The sequence below is a fragment of the Patagioenas fasciata genome, chromosome 2 (assembly GCF_037038585.1).
Source record: "Patagioenas fasciata isolate bPatFas1 chromosome 2, bPatFas1.hap1, whole genome shotgun sequence".
NCBI lineage: Eukaryota > Metazoa > Chordata > Aves > Columbiformes > Columbidae > Patagioenas > Patagioenas fasciata.
The window spans coordinates 47,088,875-47,108,428 of NC_092521.1; the positions used below are offsets into that span (position 1 = coordinate 47,088,875).

At 33.4% G+C, this 19,554-nt stretch overlaps 1 protein-coding gene across 3 annotated transcripts in view; it reads left to right on the forward strand.

The window, feature by feature from the left end:
* The window catches only part of B4GALT6 (beta-1,4-galactosyltransferase 6), a 34,933-nt gene extending 15,965 nt beyond the window's left edge, over positions 1-18,968 (forward strand). For all 3 annotated transcript variants that reach the window (XM_065832036.2, XM_071804163.1, XM_071804162.1), the window contains 8 exons: positions 2,130-2,246; positions 2,640-2,753; positions 8,669-8,793; positions 9,336-9,452; positions 10,644-10,831; positions 13,116-13,238; positions 14,116-14,217; positions 15,428-18,968. In XM_065832036.2, the coding sequence (XP_065688108.1) occupies positions 2,130-2,246; positions 2,640-2,753; positions 8,669-8,793; positions 9,336-9,452; positions 10,644-10,831; positions 13,116-13,238; positions 14,116-14,217; positions 15,428-15,575 (1,034 nt within the window). In that variant the 3' untranslated portion in view covers positions 15,576-18,968. The remainder of the gene's footprint in view (positions 1-2,129; positions 2,247-2,639; positions 2,754-8,668; positions 8,794-9,335; positions 9,453-10,643; positions 10,832-13,115; positions 13,239-14,115; positions 14,218-15,427) is intronic.
* Positions 18,969-19,554: the final 586 nt, after the last annotated feature.

The following is a 19,554-nucleotide window of genomic DNA, read 5'->3' on the forward strand; positions in this document are numbered from 1 at the left end:
AGATAACAAAGAGAAAAGCTGTACAATAATATGTGGGGAAAAGAGAAAGGAGGATACCATTTTGAAATATGTTAAAGTTGGAAGAAAGTAATTCTTTGATAATTAGGAAAAATTTATCCTATTTGAAAGGCGCAAATCCACTTGACTTTTCTGAAAGTAAAACTTTTGAATTTTGAAATTGTTTGTTTGAAGGTAAAGAATTGTTCTTGGAGGAACAGATCGAATTGTTTTTATGTTGATTCCTAAAGGAAAAGGTTTCTTGAGTAGCTAACTTCATATATGAACTCAAGATTTTTACAGATTCTCTGAAATGTTTAATAAAGACACCTTAAAAAAAAAAGAATTGGAATGGAAAATTACATATGCGAGAGAATATTTTGAACCCCAGAGTGCTGCTTTACAGTTAAATGGGTTAAAATTTTGACATGATTTTGCAGTCGTTTTCTGTAAGAAAATCTGAACATCATCTGTTGTCTTGGATCCAGCTGTCCTGGATTCCAGTAAAAATCATTCTTGTTGGATTTCCTACCTGTGTCATCAGGCCAACGTTGTAGTTTTTTTGTTTTGTTTCTGGTTTAGTGGCTGGGAGGTGTTGAGACAACTTCAGGATCCTACCAGCTGAGTAACCTTTACACACATGTAAACTCTTGTTAAACAAAACAGCTAGTCATGCTGGCCAAGGGTTTGAGAATTACATGCCATGCATAGTGCCTGACATGTTCAGAACCTGTCTTTTAAGTCATAATATTTCTTGTTTTAATAAGGAGTTCTTTGAAAGCCAGGAGGAACCCCTATGTATTATTTTGAAAACAAAACCATTATTGTAGGGTTTGCAAATAATTTCCTTTAAAAGATTATGTTGGTATTTGTATCTCTGTGGGTGTCAGTAGTATTGTTTGCTAATGTGGAATTAGTCACTGTGTTTTCTTCTGGGAATGCCCCAGTCTTTTATGAAAAGTTCTCTGTATCTCTAGTCTCTTTGTGTTGGGCTGTAAGACGGCATCAGCTGATCTGGAGTTATTTATGTCATGCCACTGGTGCTAGGTCATCTGATGAAGTAAAGTTACTGAGATAATATTCTAACTTTCTTTAATGTCTGTAGGTCAGATTGAGACTATTCTGCTGTTTTTCCTGGTGTGTTTAGGCCTTTCCTCCAAAGTCTCAGAGCATTTTTTGGTTAGGGTGGTTATTATTTACAGTGAGCCAAGTATCTGCCAGACAAATGAATGCTTAACATAGGTGAAGTGACAGATGATCCCTTTGATCCTCTTTGTGGCCCAGAGTAAAAACTATTCTGCAGGGGGAATTTGTCCTTTTTTTTTTTTTTTTTTTACAATACTATTTTGAGCTCTGAGAGTCCTGAATAGACATTTGCTTACTCAGACATAAATGCACCTTCTTTTCCAAATTACTGCCTTCTGTTTAGGACAAAGAATTGTTTTGAGATAAGCTTTTGGGTTTCGAGTGCAAGGCTGAGACAGAAGAATATTTCATGCTTTTGTTTTTAGTGAGTTGCTTAATTACACAGAATGTTGATTTGCTCACCCTTGATGCCTACAATAAATATTTCACATATAATTATTGAACATGAGTAGTTTGAGATTGGCAATGAGTTGTAGCAGCTGTATAACAAAACAGATGTTGGCGTGAATGAACAGCAGTACATTTTGACTGAAAGTTGTGCTAACTTATTAGTAAAAGAGGGGACTAATCTATGGGACTAAAATATTTTTAATACTTTTTTTTGTCCTGTGTTTCTGTGATGTATATGTAAATGCATATGAGTGATGTATCTACATAGGATAACCTTTTTATTGGTAAATTCAGTTGTTTCTTGGCACTGTCAGTTGTTTTTTGTAAATCAAAGAGAAAGGAAGTGTCATGTAAAGTGTGTAATGACATTTTATAATTTTTGGTCTTTATATAGACCTGTGGTTATGAATCCATTTATTATTTTGTTTTGTTGCTATTAGGTTTCACTCTGTAGATCTTCATCTTGAAGGACTAATGTTCACTAGCCGTGGATTCAGACACAGTAAAAAATATTGAACACATTATAAATCGATGTTAGAGTGTTTTGAAAATACCTTATTTTAATTCAAATTCAAAATTACTTTTTGTTTTATCAGCAAACACGTATCTCTTTATGGTACAAGCTCGTGGTATAATGTTGAGAGAAAATGTGAAAACAATAGGACACATGATCAGATTGTACACTAACAAAAATACTACACTGAATGGCACAGGTAAGAATATTTCTTATTTAATTTCATTTTAAAAAGAGCTTTATGAAAATGAAAACAAAACAAAAACATGCTGAACCTTAATGACATAGCTTGCTTATGAAAACCCAGACTGAAGTCCCACTTCTTTCTAACTGCAGTGATGGCTGAATAGCTGCTGTTTATCCATTCACGTCGGTAAGACATATTGGTTACAACTGTGAAAAAGAGTAATTAAATTATTCTTTGTTTAGTACAGAAAATTTGTTGGATTGGTTTGGTTTTATTTGCCTTTTTTTTCTTTTTTAATCATGCTGCTAGGAATTTGTTACTTACAAATTACTGTTTTCACCTGCGTGGTATGTTACAAATGCAGTGGATAACAGATTTTTACAAAAATCAATTTCTCTTTTTAAGATTATCCAGAAGGAAACAATTCTAGTGACTGTGTTGCTCAAACAACAATGTATCTTCCAGAAAACTTCACTTACTCTCCTTACCAGGCTTGTCCAGAGAAACTTCCTCACATGAGTAAGTTTTGAAACTGACCTTAATTTTTATCTAGTAAATTGGATTGTACTTAAGACAAAATAAATTTATACATCCGAGAATGGACAATAATGCTTAGCAGAATTTCGCTTTAACTTTTGTTACTAAAACTTCTGGTCTCTTTACTAGTCGCCTAAAGTGTTTTAAATTTTATTTAAAAAATTAAATTTGATTTACATAATTTTACTTTCTACAAATTAAATTCTAAATGTTTTTATTAGCATGTAGGAATACTCTAACTTGTAAAAAGTATTTTGAGGAACAGTTAAAAAATTCTTCTTTGGAAATGGTTTTCTTGTTACAAAGATTCATGGGTCAGAAACAAGTTCTCAAATCTTCAGCTAATCACAGATACTGCAATATATAGGAAACGAAACAACATGGTGAAGCGAGAATTGAAGGAAGTAAGGAAGTGCTAAAGCCCGGTCATAATGAGGAAGTAGTACTTAACAAGTCAGGAAATTTTAAAATTAAGCTTTCAAACCCAGCTGTTTAAGGTCTCAAGCTATTAAACAGAACTTGCTAGGTAACCGTAACTTTATTTATCTTTAAGCCTAGAATCAAAACTTCTGATTAGTCATGCAGAAATAAGAAACTGAGTTGAGTACTTCGGCACCATTGCTGTTTTGCTTTGCTGGGTTTTTCTAAAACCTGTAATACCACAGCTGTGCTCAGCAGCAGTATCCCAGTGTGTGTAGGTCTTACAAGCAGGTATTGCACAACTAAAGCAGTTACTCAAACTGATATTGGAGGTGTTCCTTTATGTAATTAACTGTCTTTACCCCGATGTAATGTTGTGGTATGACTTTTTAATCTTCTTTCTGACAAAGTATAGTTTTGTTTGGGAATATTCCTAAAAATTCTTAGTAAGAACTGTAAATTTTCATGTGAAATTCCCTTTCCTACAAACTTTCCACTTTTCAGATTCAGCCAAAATTCTGGGCATTGTTTGCTTTCCTCTGTATTGTAGAGAAAGCAGTCCTTGGTCTGTTACTGGAAGTGACCATTCAGTAATATCTGGCAGTATCTGTTATGCTAACATGTTAATTTTACTTGCTATGTTTAAAATCAAACAAGTAAACTATTGAATTGTAAGAGAGAAAATTAGAAATAATTTCTGAAGATATTTGTGACACCGTCCAGTATTCTAACCTCTTGTCTTGTAGTCTAACACCTAGCTTAGGCTGTAGGCTGTCATTCATCATGAACAAGTAGTTAAGCATTTAATACAGCAGTTCAGATCCATATAATATCCAATAATGTTGCTGACAGCCAAAGTGAATTCCTGCTCATAGTTTATTCAAAGAAAAATAAAAATAGTGGATTTTATTAGGCTAATCGAGATTCCATTCTAATTTCCTTTTTAATCTCGACAGAGAAGTTTATCCAGTGAAGAGTACAGTAACAGTGCTTGTTTTGTTTCTTTTCAGGGACTCAAAATCCTAAACTTTGTCTCTTGTATTGTAAACAAACGTGCCTATAGGCAAAAGTATGTCAGTTGTTGTTGCTTATGAATTTAAATCATATAGAAAACTGTCTTAATAAGCCAAGTAGCAATTAACCACAATGTGGTTATACCCTTATTTCAGTCTCTTTCCCTCCAGAAAGAGGGTTTTACTTTCTAAATCATGTGGATGTTCTTTTCTGCAATATTTCATGTGTAACCAAATAAAACTTAAATTATTCCGATAGTAAATATTTTAGCTACTTTGGGAAATAATGAGAAGTTTGAAAAATGTCAACACCGGATGACCAGAGAAACAAGAATGATTATGTTGATTGAAAAAAACAATCTAAATTAGTATTTTTAATGAAACTTTCAAGAGATCTGGCAGTTGAATTCTGCTGGATTAGTTAGTTCAACACTGTATTGGCTTCTGCTACCTGTTCTACCTGTGTATTAGTCTGCTGTCCAGGAGTGGAGGGATTAGACAAGTTAGAAGGTACTAAGGTGTCTTAGTAGGTCAGCCTACTTATAGCATGTTATCTTAAGTCATTGATGTGGATTTGTTTCAACTGACAGGTGTTTAGAATTGCCAGAGATGCATTCTCTGCTGCTGTCCTTGCTATCAACTTCATTTGCTATATGTAATTCTACCAGAATTTGTCTATAAATCTCCTTATTTTTACTCTTTTCTTTCTTCTGTGTTAGTACATCTTTGTACTTATTCTGTCCTGCTGAAATTAATAGAGAAATAATAATTCTAATGGAAAATAATTCACTGGATAAGTTACTATTCAGCAGAGAGATGTATGTCTCACCATTTGGTTTTCAGGTATACCTTTAAAATCACCATCTATGCAATGAAATGTTGTAGGTGGTCCTGAGATAGGGAAGAAAGCCTATATAATAGTCTAAGGTTGTTATAAAAGTCAACTACTCTTCTTTACATCAACTTGCCAAGTTTGTATTGTGGAAGGAGTGTGGTAAAATCATGTTTTGTCCCAAGTACATATGCTTTTAAATAGGACCAACTAGTGCCTTTTGTGTGTGACTCATGCTTTTGGGTTATAAGCCACTGATTGGGCACTGCTGTGCTAGTTCATAAGCAAGACACCTCTAATTCAAGATGGATGCAATACAAAAAGTATTTAATCAGCATAATTTTAATACTGATTTGAGAGGTAAAAGGAAAGCAGATCAGATTTTTTTCAATTATATGGAATAAAACCCTCCTGTTAAGAAGTTATAAACAGTTTAACCAAGTCACTTCATGGTTTGTCTAAAAACTGCCTCTTAATGAACTGTAAGAAATATCTTCTAGTTTGATCACCACAGGACACTGGGGTTGAATATACATACCTAAACCATTTTAAAGAGATATTAAAATATATATTTTGTATTTTTAAAGTAATCAGTGGAGGAAGTTCTGTCTCCAGAAGTAGTGTATTATAGTATTCAACTGCCTGGTTAAGCTTTCCTAATACTCAACCTGAATTAACTATCTTCTTTTTTCCTTCCCTTTTGCAAGATATTTGGATTTTTCCTTACTCTTCTTGGTGCTTGGAAAAAACTTGGTTACCATCTATGTACCAAATTATTCTGACTTGGCAAAGACTTATTTTTTTGTCAGTCTCTTCCTTTGTAGATAAAAAAGTAGCTTCAGCCTTTCTAGACTACATAGTTTCTAAAGCTCTTGTCATTCTTCATTTTTGTAATGTAGACTTAGTGACTTGATTTCCTTTTGAAGTATCACAACTGGCTAAAGCCCCGATGACAAAACAAACTAGTGATTATCTTTCATATAACAGTAGTTAGTGTGTTCCAGAATGAGACTTGCCATTTTTGTGCAGTTGCAATATAGTTTGTCTCATATTAATGAACAATCCATTATAAACCATCAAAATATCTTTCTGCGTATTGTGGCATAGCCAGGTATTTCTTCTTTTGTGTGTGTATGCTTCATTGCCTCTTCAGTAACAATCTATGCTTTCTAAAATTAATTTCACTCTCTTGATTTCAGTATGTATCCTGGTTTGTTGAAGTTATTTTTTCTTCTGATTCTGTTCTTCAAAATGTTTCTGCTTCCTCAGCTTTCTTTTTTTACAGGTTGTATATATGTTTTATTGCAGCATGCTTGACATTAGTGGAACTAGTGAATACGAAGCCCAGATATTTACAGAGATGCCTTTTCTTCTCCCCATCCCCTGTCACCAACAGGGGAATACTGCTGATTTCTATTAATGTTTGCCTATCTCCTGTGCACTTTTGATAGTACCAGTATTTCAGGGTTTACTGTAGTTATTTTTTTAAACAGTCTGGAGGGAACTTCATCATGTCCTACCAAGTTAGAAGCACCTGCCTTATGTAAATACTGTTTCACCATTTTTCCTTTTTAAAATTTTATTTTTTATTTAAACTCTGGAAACATGTGATCACATCTAAACTTTTCTCAGAAGACTAAGGCACCCGAGTCCTTTGCGTCATGTGTTGTTTGCTTCCTTTTCTGGTCTACTAATTGACCTTTATTTATCTTTGTTTTCCTGTTAGATTCTATAAATAAACTGAAAGGTTCTTGTTACTTCTCTGTCTTTTGGTAGTTGAAACTGATTTATTGATTTATTTTTTTAAGTTTAATTTCTACATGTGTATACTCTATATACTGGTTCTTTGTTTACTGTCCTTGTTTCTGCTTTTTGTAAGATGATTTTTTTCAGGTTATTGGTTATTTAAGAGTTTCAGACACAACCACAATGACCATATAAGCTGTTTTTTGTTTTGTTTTGTTTTAAGGCTCTGTAGGATTAGTTTGCTCTGGTGTACATTTATACTTCTTTTTCCAGCAACTGCCAAGTTTCCTTTTTCTTCTAAAATAAACAAATGTTTCTTTAAATCTGCTCTTAAAAGATCTTCTCCTTATTGTGCTGTTTATGATAATTTTTTTCCTATCACTTTTTTTTTAATGTTACCTTCTACATTTACAAGTAATTCTACATTTAGTCATGTCCAAAACTAAAGTAGCTCTTCCAGTATCTTCTAGTTTCTTCTGAAAACAATATTTATTTCCAGTATGCTTCAAAAATTTTAATATTTCCAGAATATTTAGATAAGTAGTCAATTTAGTGTTACAACATGAAGCGGTCTTTTGGACACAAATAGGATCTTTTGGGTATGGGCACAGGGAAGAATATGGATGTTATTTCTTTCATTGACTTTAAAGTTCCAGCCCTCACCAAAAGACTTAAATTTTTAGACAAGAAAAGTAGAATATTTTATGGTGTCAGATAGTTATTGCAGGGCTTTTTATGATTATCCAGTACCGTAGTTGCTGAGAGCAACTTGAGCTTCTGGTTGATGATGGTTACACTGTTCTTGCCACATTTTCTTGATTGCTTCCACTTCTACTTTTTGGGGTAGAGTATTTACCATGAATCATTATTTCCAGTTTTGAACTTTATACACATCCATAAGCTAACACTGACAACTTTTAGCTACCAACTAAGTGTAAATATTTTCTCATAAGACGTACTGTTTTTCTACCATGTCGTGGTCTTTGTTCAATGTCTTACTGAATTCCAGTGTCATCAGTAGGCATTTGCAGATAGTGTAAATTGTTTTTTATCTGTGGGTGGTTGTCATGGGACTAACCCAAGCTAGGAAATGTAACCACGACAGGCACTCATTTGCTGCCCCTCTAAATATGGGAGAGAATCAAAAGAGAAGGCAGAAACTTGTGGATTGAGATAAATGCAGTTTAATAAAATAATAAAATACTAATACACTACTAGTGTGTATGTATATATATATGTGTGTGTATATATGTATAAAATAGAATATAAAATAAAAGTTGCTCAATGCAATTCCTCATGAACTCCATCCTCACTGAGCAGCCTGTCTCAGGAATCAGCACTCTGGTCCCAAACAGCTGATCCCAGACAGAAAAGAGAGAAAAAGGCAGAAAGGCCTGGAGACCTCTGCAAAACAACAGGATGGCAAAAGGCCAAACTAAAGACAAGTCCTGAACAGAACTCCCCCAGAGAGGTCTCTGTCCTGGCTCTGAGCCAAGCCCGAGAGCTAGCCAGAAGATCCTGACTCTCCTTAAATACAAAGCATGATGCGAATGGGATGGAGTATTCTTAGTGATTGGTCTGGGTGTCAGTCAAGGTCTGCCACATCTATGCCCCCCTTCCCAGCTGCCTCACATCTGTGGACAGAGAGCTCAGAAAAAGTCCTTGGCAAAATCAACAATAAAAAACATTAACTCTTTGCTGGGGTGTTATCTTCTTCTTCTCTTAAGTCCAAACAATGACCATGCTAGCTATGAAAATAAAGGTTTCTAACTGCATTAAGGAAAATAATTTGTTTTCAGACAAACCAGCACAGTAGTGTAAATAGAAATTTCTGATGCTGTTTGTTGTCTTAATTGACATGAATAAATATTTTTTCTTCTCTTAAGGAGGTCTTATTGAGGTCAATATGAGTGAAATTAGTTTTGATGACATTCAGCAACTGTTTTCAAAGGATTTAGACATTAAACCAGGGGGACACTGGAAACCGAAAGACTGTAAGCCACGGTGGAAGGTGAGATGCTGCTTTTCTGTTTGTTTGTATGGGTGCTGTTTTTTTTGTTTGTTTGTTGCGTTTTTTGGTTATTATTGTTTGTTAGTTTGTTGGTGCAAACAGTTAGTCTTTTACTGCCATACATTTTATGTAATAGGTAGTATGTCACAGTGTATGTATTATGCTCTCTGTGCTCAAGAGACTGAAGCTTGAAAGAAGGTTTGAAATGGATCGTAAAGAACTTCTAAAGATTCATTAGCTCTTGTTACTAAACATTTTATTGTATAGATGCAAACTTGCCTGTATGTTACTTAAAGTATAATTAGAAGCAAGTGAACATAAAAGGAAAATCTTATATATATTTTACTCAGAATTTTTTTCTGTTTATAATTGCTTGAATAAAATTCCAACACTTTCCTAGCGGGAACAAAAGTGTTGAACAGTGAGCCAATTTACATGCAAAAGTTGAGAAGCTTATGTAATCCATGGGGGACTTGGTCTGTATTGAAATATTAAAAATAAATGCTAATATAAAAGCTTAATATATATGTAATTTTTTTAAGGTGGCAATCCTTATTCCTTTTCGGAATCGCCATGAGCATCTTCCAATTTTTTTCCGTCATCTGATACCCATGTTACAGAAGCAGCGGCTGGAGTTTGCGTTCTATGTTGTTGAACAGGTAACAGCATTTACTTGAAAAGTGACTCTTCAAGATTCCTTGCTAAAGGGATTTCATACTCCTACCGAGACTTGATTGAATCCAGAATTCTAAAATTGTTACCCTACTGTTCTAATTCTTTGAATGAAACAGGAAAGTTCAACTCCATTCCCCAGTTTGAGCAGTGGCCACTCACATGTTGCTTTTCAAATACAGACTGATATTTTATAGGTGATAACATGGCCTTTTTGAATTGATTATCATTGTTTTATGTATAAGAATTGGAAATGGTCATTTATAGGAGGCAGATTTACAGCACACACTCACTGAAATCCAGTTGAAGACAATAGTATTAGAATGTACACTGTCCAGTTTATATATGTAAAATATAATGGAGGCATTAAAGACATAAAATTACCAACTAGTACTCTTGGCTAAGGGTGTCTTCAGAAAAAGAAAGGAATGGATATGGATTAAAAAAACCCAAACAAACAATTAGGAGAAAAAAAAAAAAGAGGGGCCTTCTGCAAGCCACAATCAAGGAATAAAGCAGTTCAGATGGGTAGCTTTAGGAATTTGCACCATTGTTGACTATAGTAAATAGCTAGATCCCTAAACAAGTTATAGGATTTATTTTTCATGGTTTATCTAGGCATGTAGGATGCATTTGTGATACCACAAGGTCTTATGTTGTCTTGTTTGTTCAAAATGAGATTTAAATTGTACTGGAGATAAAAAATACTTTAATCTGACTTAAAGTTTTTAAGAAACTGAAAGTAAGTTCTAACGTTAATTATAATACGTAACCAAGTTGTAGGCTGTGTCACATCATTTGAAGTTTTTCAGTAGTTGACTGTTTTAACAAGAAACAAAACTGAATATTTCTTTCTTAGTTTGTATCAGTATTTCTTTAACTCATAATGTCATGCTCTATTAATCCAAACCACCCGTATTTAGTTACTTCAGAGTTCCTAGTGCTGTAAGTTGCTAATGCTGTTAAGTTTTGTGTAAGACGGGAGAATATCTAGACTTTTAAAATAACAGTAGATGTAGTTGGTGCTAACTGGAGCTATTGCTCTGCTAACCTAGAGAAGTAACAGACATCTTTGTCTGTTATTATTTTTTCCATGTGGTAGAGGATGTGTTTCTTATACTATTTAAACTTGATCTCTTCTTGATTCTTACAATGTCTGCTTTGTTTTCTGTTTGAAGACAGGTACACAACCTTTTAATCGTGCAATGCTCTTTAATGTTGGCTTCAAAGAGGCTATGAAGGATGCTCCCTGGGACTGCATAATATTTCATGATGTGGATCACTTACCTGAAAATGACCGAAATTATTATGGATGTGGAGAAATGCCACGCCATTTTGCAGCGAAGCTTGACAAATACATGTACATGTAAGTAACTAGCCTTATTCACATTGTTTCTTTATGCTCCAGAAACATTCTTAAAATGTATATGAGTTTTGTGATGGTATGTACGATAGGTGAAACCAATTAAACAGCCTCCTACCATGTTATTTACATAATATCTAGTAAATAAAAGGATGATGTAAATTTAGTGTCTCTATTTGATATGTTGCTAATTTGAAGGTGTTATTTATCATTTTCAGTGTTGGAAAAAAGAAGCTGGCTACATGTGTCGGGGGAAAAACCCTACTTAGAAATCTTTTCTGGCTAGATAAGACTTTACGGTGGTTGTTAACAGATAAGCAGATAATCTGCAGCAAAATTCCACAAGAAGAAGTCTTAGTTAATTTTCTCATAAATGTACAGTTCATTTCTGCTTTGTATGACTTTTTAAATGAAAGATTTTCTTACTGCTAGACGATTTTGTCATGTATACAGTCTCTGTTGAAATTTGATTAATGTTGTTACATCTTTTCCTTCTGCCATTCTACATTAATGACATTTTACTTGTTTTTTAACATTCTGGTGTCTCATGACACTCTTCTAATCACTTACTGTGAAACTGTAGCTTATTGCTTACTACATGTATTTATTTGCTATCCTGAAATTTTATTTGTAAAGTTGATAAACTTGACAACCTGGTCAACCTGGCACATCAAAAGCAATGAATTGAAAACATGACTCTTATCTTTGGACTTGACATTTTCAGCCAATTAGCAGTCAAAACTTTAAGGTGCTTATATGTACATAAATAAACACATATAAAGAGGTAAGATATATAATCTATCATTATACTTATTTATAAAATACTGTATGAATTTATATATACATTTGTAAAATTTATAAAATGTCTAAATACAGGTATTTACAAAATATGTTTCTTAATATATTATATAAATACATATTTCTATTTACATTTAGGTATATATACAAAAAAGGGCACATTCACCACAGACAAATACATACATACATATGAATAAAAGCCACAAACAGTTCCATAAACTGTTGTATCCCATTTGTTTTTATTTTTCTTTCGTGGGTTGTTTTTGCCTTTTTTTTTTATTGGTTTGTTGGGTTTTGGGGGGGTGGGGAGATGATGTTTGTTTGAGGTTTGTGGTTTGGTTTTGTGTGGTTTTTTTGTTTGTTTTTTGTTTGTGTTTTTTGTTTTGTTTTTTAATTTGTTTTTTAGAACACCTGTTATTTCATTGAAATGTTGAAAGGGAAATATATAGTAACAGCCTTCACCAAAACATTATTAAGATTTGTTTGAATCCTATGTTTCCACAGAGATCAGAAATTACATGACTCTGTATTTCTTTTTCTTTCCGCTTGCATGCTGGAGTGGCAATTCAGTGTGGCAGTTGTGTCCTAAGCGTTGGTATCTCTTTTGTAGACAGTCCTAACTCCCTGAAGGTTTCAGGTTTGGAAGCATCTCCTGAGAAATGTTTTGATTACTTTTATTTGGTGAAATTGTGTGCTGTTTCTGAAAGCAGAACACTTTACTGTAGCAGCTTCTGGGTTGAGGATACAAGTCAATATTGATGGAAGTAAATACAGATACTTAAATATACTTTTTTTTTTATAATTGATAAATTGTTTTGAGAACTGGAAATCACACTTCCTGGGCCTTAGTATGTTATGTTACATACTAATAGTGGCCAGCTGCTTATTACTTAATAATATGTGTTAGTAATTACTGTATGATTGCTGACATAACAGCCTATAGATGCTTTTGATTCAAAAGTTCAGCATGTAAAACCCGGAAAATTGTTTTTTAAATAAGTATGTGTTTTGCTGTGGTTTAACATGGACTGTTAAACTGTTCCCCTCAAGTTCTAACAATTCTGTGGAGTATAGTCATGAATTAAAATTACTGAATTGATGCAGTACTGATTTGTAATTTTTTTCAGTTGATGAAAGAAAGGGGTTTTATTTCCATTGAATAGTGTTAAAATAGTTTGAGGACTTCACTTTTGGGTCTAAATCAACCATCTGAAATATGCAATAAACTTTTGTTTCATGTGGTGGTACTAATTTGGGCACAGTCTAAGAGTACCATTCATGCAAAACAGACACTACTGCAAACATTTTATTCAGCTTTCCTATATGTTACCTAATACCAGTGACCTGTGAACCAGTTTCCATTAGTGGATGCACTCAACGTCTGTTCATGTCCTTTGTTTGGGGTTCTTTTTTTGAAAGGTGCTGTTCAAAGAAAGGGGCTGCCTATCAAAGTTCAGCTAATAATGCAGAATTTGTCTTTTGTTTTCAGTCTTCCATACAATGAGTTCTTTGGTGGTGTAAGTGGACTAACCGTGGAACAATTCAAGAAGATCAATGGTTTTCCAAATGCCTTTTGGGGATGGGGTGGAGAAGATGATGATCTTTGGAACAGGTGAGTGTTCAGTGCTGTGGTATCTACTCCTGTTCTGTGGTATCCACTCCTGGAGAATAATTAGGTGTTTTTTCTTTCAGTTGTTACCTTTTTAAAAATTTGTTTTAGATGAACAAATTCTAACGTTTCTGAAGAGTTCAATTTAGAAATATCAGAACATACCATTTGAAGGGTTAAGTATGATGTTCTCTTTTTCTTGGCCTGAGGACAGTTACAGGCTTTTAAGAGAGAGGTCTTGCAACAAAAAATAGATACAACAACAGATAACAGTATTAAGCATATTTAATCTCATTCCTTGTAGACATCTGTGTGTTACTTTTTACTTTAATTTATAACTCTTGCTGCTAGCATTATGGAATAGCATCCCACAGACATGTAGAGTAAGTGTGAACTTAATTATAGTTTGTATCTTAGGAGCAGTGTTTTAGAGAGAGGTTAATTTGTGACTATACTGGTAGTCCCAAATTGTGCAACAGTGCTCGCTGTCTTACTAACAGCTTGCAGTAAACAACAGTAAAATGTTCCAGCTGAGCTGTTGAAATTAAGTATCTGCATGAGATTACATAGAGAGATAGATTTTAAAGGAAGAGTTTGTTTTATAGTATTTTTCCTTACTATTTTCATATTTTCTTGATGGTTTGCTTTAAGAACCAAGCAGGAAATACTAAATATGAAATTATTATTTCAAAATGTATTGATTTTGTCAGCTTTTTTTAGTCATTGTGTTAGAAGTGGTTTGAGTTTTCTTTAGGGAGAGAATGTCAGTGAATGCAAAGACTTAGCTTTACAAGATTTGATGCATATTTTTCACTTTTGCTGTAACTTATTGAAACATTTTTAATGGTCTTCATATAGATGTCTCTGTATTATACTGCAGGGTTCATTTTGCTGGATACAATGTAACAAGGCCAGAGGGAGATTTAGGGAAGTACAAATCCATTCCTCATCATCACAGAGGTGAAGTCCAGTTTTTAGGACGGTAAGAAAAACAGAGAACTGTTCAAATACTAGTGCTAAAGATGTAATATTTTTTCTTACATGCAAATCTTCCACACATACAAATAGTCAGTGCTTATCACTGTTGTTCCTTCTTTAGTGCTAAACTTTGCATTTTCTTAAACATATTTCTTATTTAGCCATGAGAGAGACTGAGTTTGTGTGTCAGATGATGTTCTCATCATAATTTTTGATGCAGAATGCCATTGTTCTCTTATAGTTTGGGCATTAGTGCTGTCAGTGCTCCATTAGCTGGTTAATTTGGATATTTTACAAAAGAAAGCAGTACAGCTAGGGGAAATGGCTCCTCTGTGAAAACAGACTTTAAAACTCCAAGGATTGGTTTTTTATATCATGTTTCATTCCTTTTTCTGAGATATAGGTCTTCTCATTTCTTGCTTACATTGACGTATACTTTTTTGGGTTCATTTTTTTGCTACAAAGATGCAGAACACTTTAACTGGCCAGTAGCTTCTAGCTACTCTAGGTCAGAATAGCAACCAGAATGTAGTAGATGAGCTACACCTAGAAATTAGAATGTGAAATGCAAAATAAAGTGTTTATGGTATGTGTTTTCAGATAATTATAAATACTGCTCAAAGCTGTTATTGATAGGTGTCTCTTTCTCTGGGAACATCTTTATTTTTTGTTTTATTTAGAGTTTTTAAATAGACATGTACAGTAGACATGAATAAGTAGGTATTCTGGGAGATGGGAAGGGGAGCTGTTCTTTTAAATGACCTGAAATTTACATGTTTGCAAATGCAGAAGTCTCAAGAATGATGTGCAAAACAATTCAGACATTTAAGTATGTATTGATGAACAGGGAAGTTTGCAAGTCTTCACTGAGCTCCATAGTTGAGTTTTATAGCAAAAGAACATGAAAAAATTGAATGTTCTTTAAAAATCAGTTTAGTTTGGGACCATGAGATGTATACATACTAAATGCTTTCCTTCTTACTTAGTCTTAATGTTAACATTGTGTATGTGAACATAAAATCGAAGTGTAATAAAAACAGAATGTGGCTTACTTTTAAACCTCAGGTAGGTAATTTGGTAATTTCAAAGGGCTGAGAGGTAGTTTCAGAATTTAAATAGTATTTCAAAATGAAATTACTTACAGTATCATGTCTAACATTAATTGAATTGTTTCTTGCAAATCTTATGTTTTCTTCTTCCAACTCCCTCTGCAGATATAAACTTCTGAGGTATTCCAGAGAACGTCAGTATATTGATGGGTTGAACAACTTAATATATACTCCTAAAATACTTGTCAGTAGATTGTATAAAAATATAACTGTTAATCTCATACCAGAACTTGCTCCTGTTAGAGACTATTGATGGAAGTGGAATGGCAAGCTACCCTTCCAGAATAAACTTTTAACACTGGAAGCTACTAATAGACACTGTAAAACAAAACAAAAACAATAAACAGCTTAGAGATTTTTTGACCATCTGATGATGCGTATTTGAGATGAGAAGTGAAGTGATTGTATGTACCGTGTGCTTTGTTCTGAAAGAAAAGCCAGCAGCTACCACTCTGATGTTTACAGCATGAGACTACTGTTCAAGCCTTCATTCTTCATATTCTCTATCTTAAAACTCAACTAAATAAACTGCAGAAAAGAGACTTGTAGCTTCTCTGGAAATAAGGACAGAGGCCTCCTGTTCCAGGATTTTTTTTATACTAAACCACCCCTCTCATATTTAAATGAATGCTTTTGTTTCTTTTTAAAAAGTGTTTTGTAAATATGTGATGTAAATTAATGTGTGTACATTGCTTTTAAATTGCTCAATATTTTATGCTGCAGTATGTATTTGAGTGTGTTCTCATTTGAATTCTGTAGAATGGTTTTCATTAGCATGAAAGAACAAGTGTAAAAATGTACGTATGCTTAAAAAGGTTATACCTTATGTGAAATGAAGGAAATATTAATTGTTGGCCAGCTATGACTGTAAACTGTTATACTAGTTTTGAGCTCTAGGCCTCCTGCATCTATATAGAAAAATCAGTTTCATATATGAACTGGCTAGAAAGAAAGCTTTTAATTTTATTTATTGCCAGCGAAATTGTATGATACCCTGCCTGTCACTGAAATCCTATTTATATGCATATTGCATGTGTATTACAGAAAATCTTGCAGTTGTTGCGTATTATGATCTACAGGAACTCTTAACAGTTTCCAAGTGTGCCACTAGTGTCAATGTCAGGGATTTTAATGCCTAAAACAATGTGTCCGGGTGCGTACAGTATTTTGGTATCGTTCTTTATTTTTTTTTTTAATCCTAGTAAACAGCACTTTTATTCCTCCAAAATCAGAAGAGCCAAAAATGTGTCTTCTTTGGAAGAATATAAAAGTTAGATTTTTAAGAAAATAAGAAAACATAGTTCTAATAGTTCTAATGCTTGCAGTGTGGGATTTTCAGAAACATGGTGTTGGTCAAACTGTTTTGATGATGATAGTAGCGTAAGCAGAACTGAAAGCAGGTCAATACCAAGTCCTTCTTAAAATTCCACCCATAGTATATTAATCAATATAGCTATTTTAGGGTCTATTCTCGTAGAGTGCTGAGTGCTTCTATGATGCACTAAGTATCCTCAAGTCGATGACTTTCAATGAGATTGAGGTTGCACAGTCCCACTAAGGATTGGTCCTGTCTGTATCTCTATTCTTGTGGTGTTAGATGTATGAGTAACTAGCCTCTTTCCTTGGCTTATAATGAAAAACATATCTTCTGTTTGCTTGTAATGTTGTGCTACCTTAAAGTATCCCACTGCTAAGCATTATTATCCCTTCCCAATATTTTTTTTACACCCTTTCTTAATACTAAGGAAAAGGACCAGATCATTTATTTTCTATGTTAATGCAAAGATACTGACCAAGATCTACTAAACTATTTTGTTTGTCACAGTTACTCAACTCTTTAGGAACCAAAGACTGACTTCTGCTCCCATGAAGAATGGAAAGCAGCATATTATAAGGATTGTTCATCCATAGTGTTCTGTAAGAGAGTTGACAAAGAGTACTAACTTGAACTCATTACTATGTGTTGGTTTCCTAAACTGCTGCCACAGGTCGTGTGGTGCTTAGTATATTTGAGTTTGTTTGCCATAAACAGCTTTTATTTTTTTGACATCCCAGCAGCAAATTTTGCCCTTAGCCAATCTTCAGTAAAGTTATGAGCTTAGTTGTAGGCATCCCAAATATTTAGTAGAAATGCAATGATTTAATTTAAGTAGTTGAGAACAATTGTAAGGGATATTTTAAACCACACTGGAATTACCTTAAAATCTACCAGTTACTCTAATATGCTTTAGGAATGATGTAATGCAATGAAAATAACAAAAAGTGAGCATAAAGTGAACAAAATATCCTTCTTATGCTTTTGTGGTTTGATCATCTCCTGATATATTTTTCTATATTTGAGTGTATAGATAATACTGAAGCATATGGATAAGGGGGAGATAATTAATACACTGTATGAACAATTACATCTTAAAAATAAAATTAGTCTTATTTCATAACAGACTAATACAATTCTTGAATAAAATTTTAAATCCCTGCTGTAATTTTGAAGTGATTTCTGGTTTTCAGTACAAATTCACCTACAATTTAATACTTATAATTATGAAACATCCTTTGATACAGTAGGTCTGCACTGTTTTCCAAAGCATGCATTTGTGCCCATTTGTTAAGCATTCTGTGAAATTAATGTGCAATTTTAAAAAATGCTAATGCATATATGTATATATACATACTATATTACACATATGCTGAAGTAATGTAACTTTACAGCTCTAAGTGATTAATCATGTATGATCTTAGAAAAATATGACTTAAACCAGTATGTGAATGGATTATGAGATATAGCTGAGTTCTTAAAGTTTGCATTTTGGTGCCCCAAAGAGATGGATGTTAAATTACGACTTGTTAACCAACACTTTTCTTTAAATACCTTTTACAACTTCCCAAGAAAGTGATAAAAGTTTCTATCTCAAATTATATCAAAAATAGTGTTTGCAAACTACCTGCTTGAACTCAATACTATTCTGTGGTGACTTTTAACATAGACAGTGCCTTCAATGAAATAAATGTGATGCAGAACTTAAAGTTGTGCACATTCCTTTTGATATTTTCATGATTCTTGTAAAATGTAGAGAGAAGCTAATCACAGTGGCTTTTGCATTGATGACAAGGCAAATTAAAGACATCTCTTCAAGTAATGAATGTGGAGGGAAAAGAAAGGAGTATTTTACGAGATTCTGAAGGTCTTACAAATTAACAAATAAAAATGTTACAGAAATATTAACAGTGAAATCTGGTTGATATGCTCTTAAACCCATTTGCTCTATTTTACATTTAAGTAGGAGAATATAAAATATAAAATCCATTTTGCAATAGACAGTATATTGAAAAGTGCAAAATGTCCTTTTTCTTGGATCTTGCCCGTCTATTTTTCTATCATTATGTTTACTAATGACTATGTTGTAGTGGGTTACTAATGAAGCAGTTATTTAAAAATATGAAAAGGATCCATTGTGTATTGGCAGAAGTGTACTTAAGATTATTTTATTTGTAGAGGTATGTAAGATAGGCTTAATGAAAAATGCACTGAAACAAATGCTGGGAATTTCCTGTGTACTATCATAGTTTTGTTTTTTTTTTGTTGTTCATGAAAATGTTTGTACTTTTCTATCATTGTCTTTTATGAAATATAATGTTCTAAAGATTGTGTTGGTTTGTTTATTCTGAGGTTCTGTGGAGAATATATCTTCATTCTGTTTTGTTCATAGACAAAGTACTCATTTTTGTAGCGCTCAGTATCCCGAAGTAACAACAAAAGGAGTGGAAACCTGACCAGCAAATATATCAGGTTAGGCTGTGATGGGATCAAGTCTTAGGCTAACAAATTGTTTTTCCTTTGTTGGTATTTATATGCTTTCAGCTTTTAGTTTTATTATGCTAAATGACTCAACATTTTTGTGTGATTTTCCAAGATAGGGTTGCTATTCTGTTGAATCTCCCAATGGCTCCTCTTTATGTGTATACATAGGAATAATCTTCCCCAAATATATGGATTACAAGAATGGGAAATAAAAGTACTCATCCATATTTCTTCTGGCATTAAATAGGGAGCTGCTTTTCTCAGGAATTGTCAGTTATCTTTCTTATTTTACTTTGTATCGTATAACCATTACAAAAGTGTCTGACGGTTAGAGGTGTACAAGTAATTTTTGGGAGCACTTCAACTGAAGACAAAGGTATTTTCAGGATTTTATGAAGAGACATGAATAAACTTTTTCAAGTATGTTTGATGG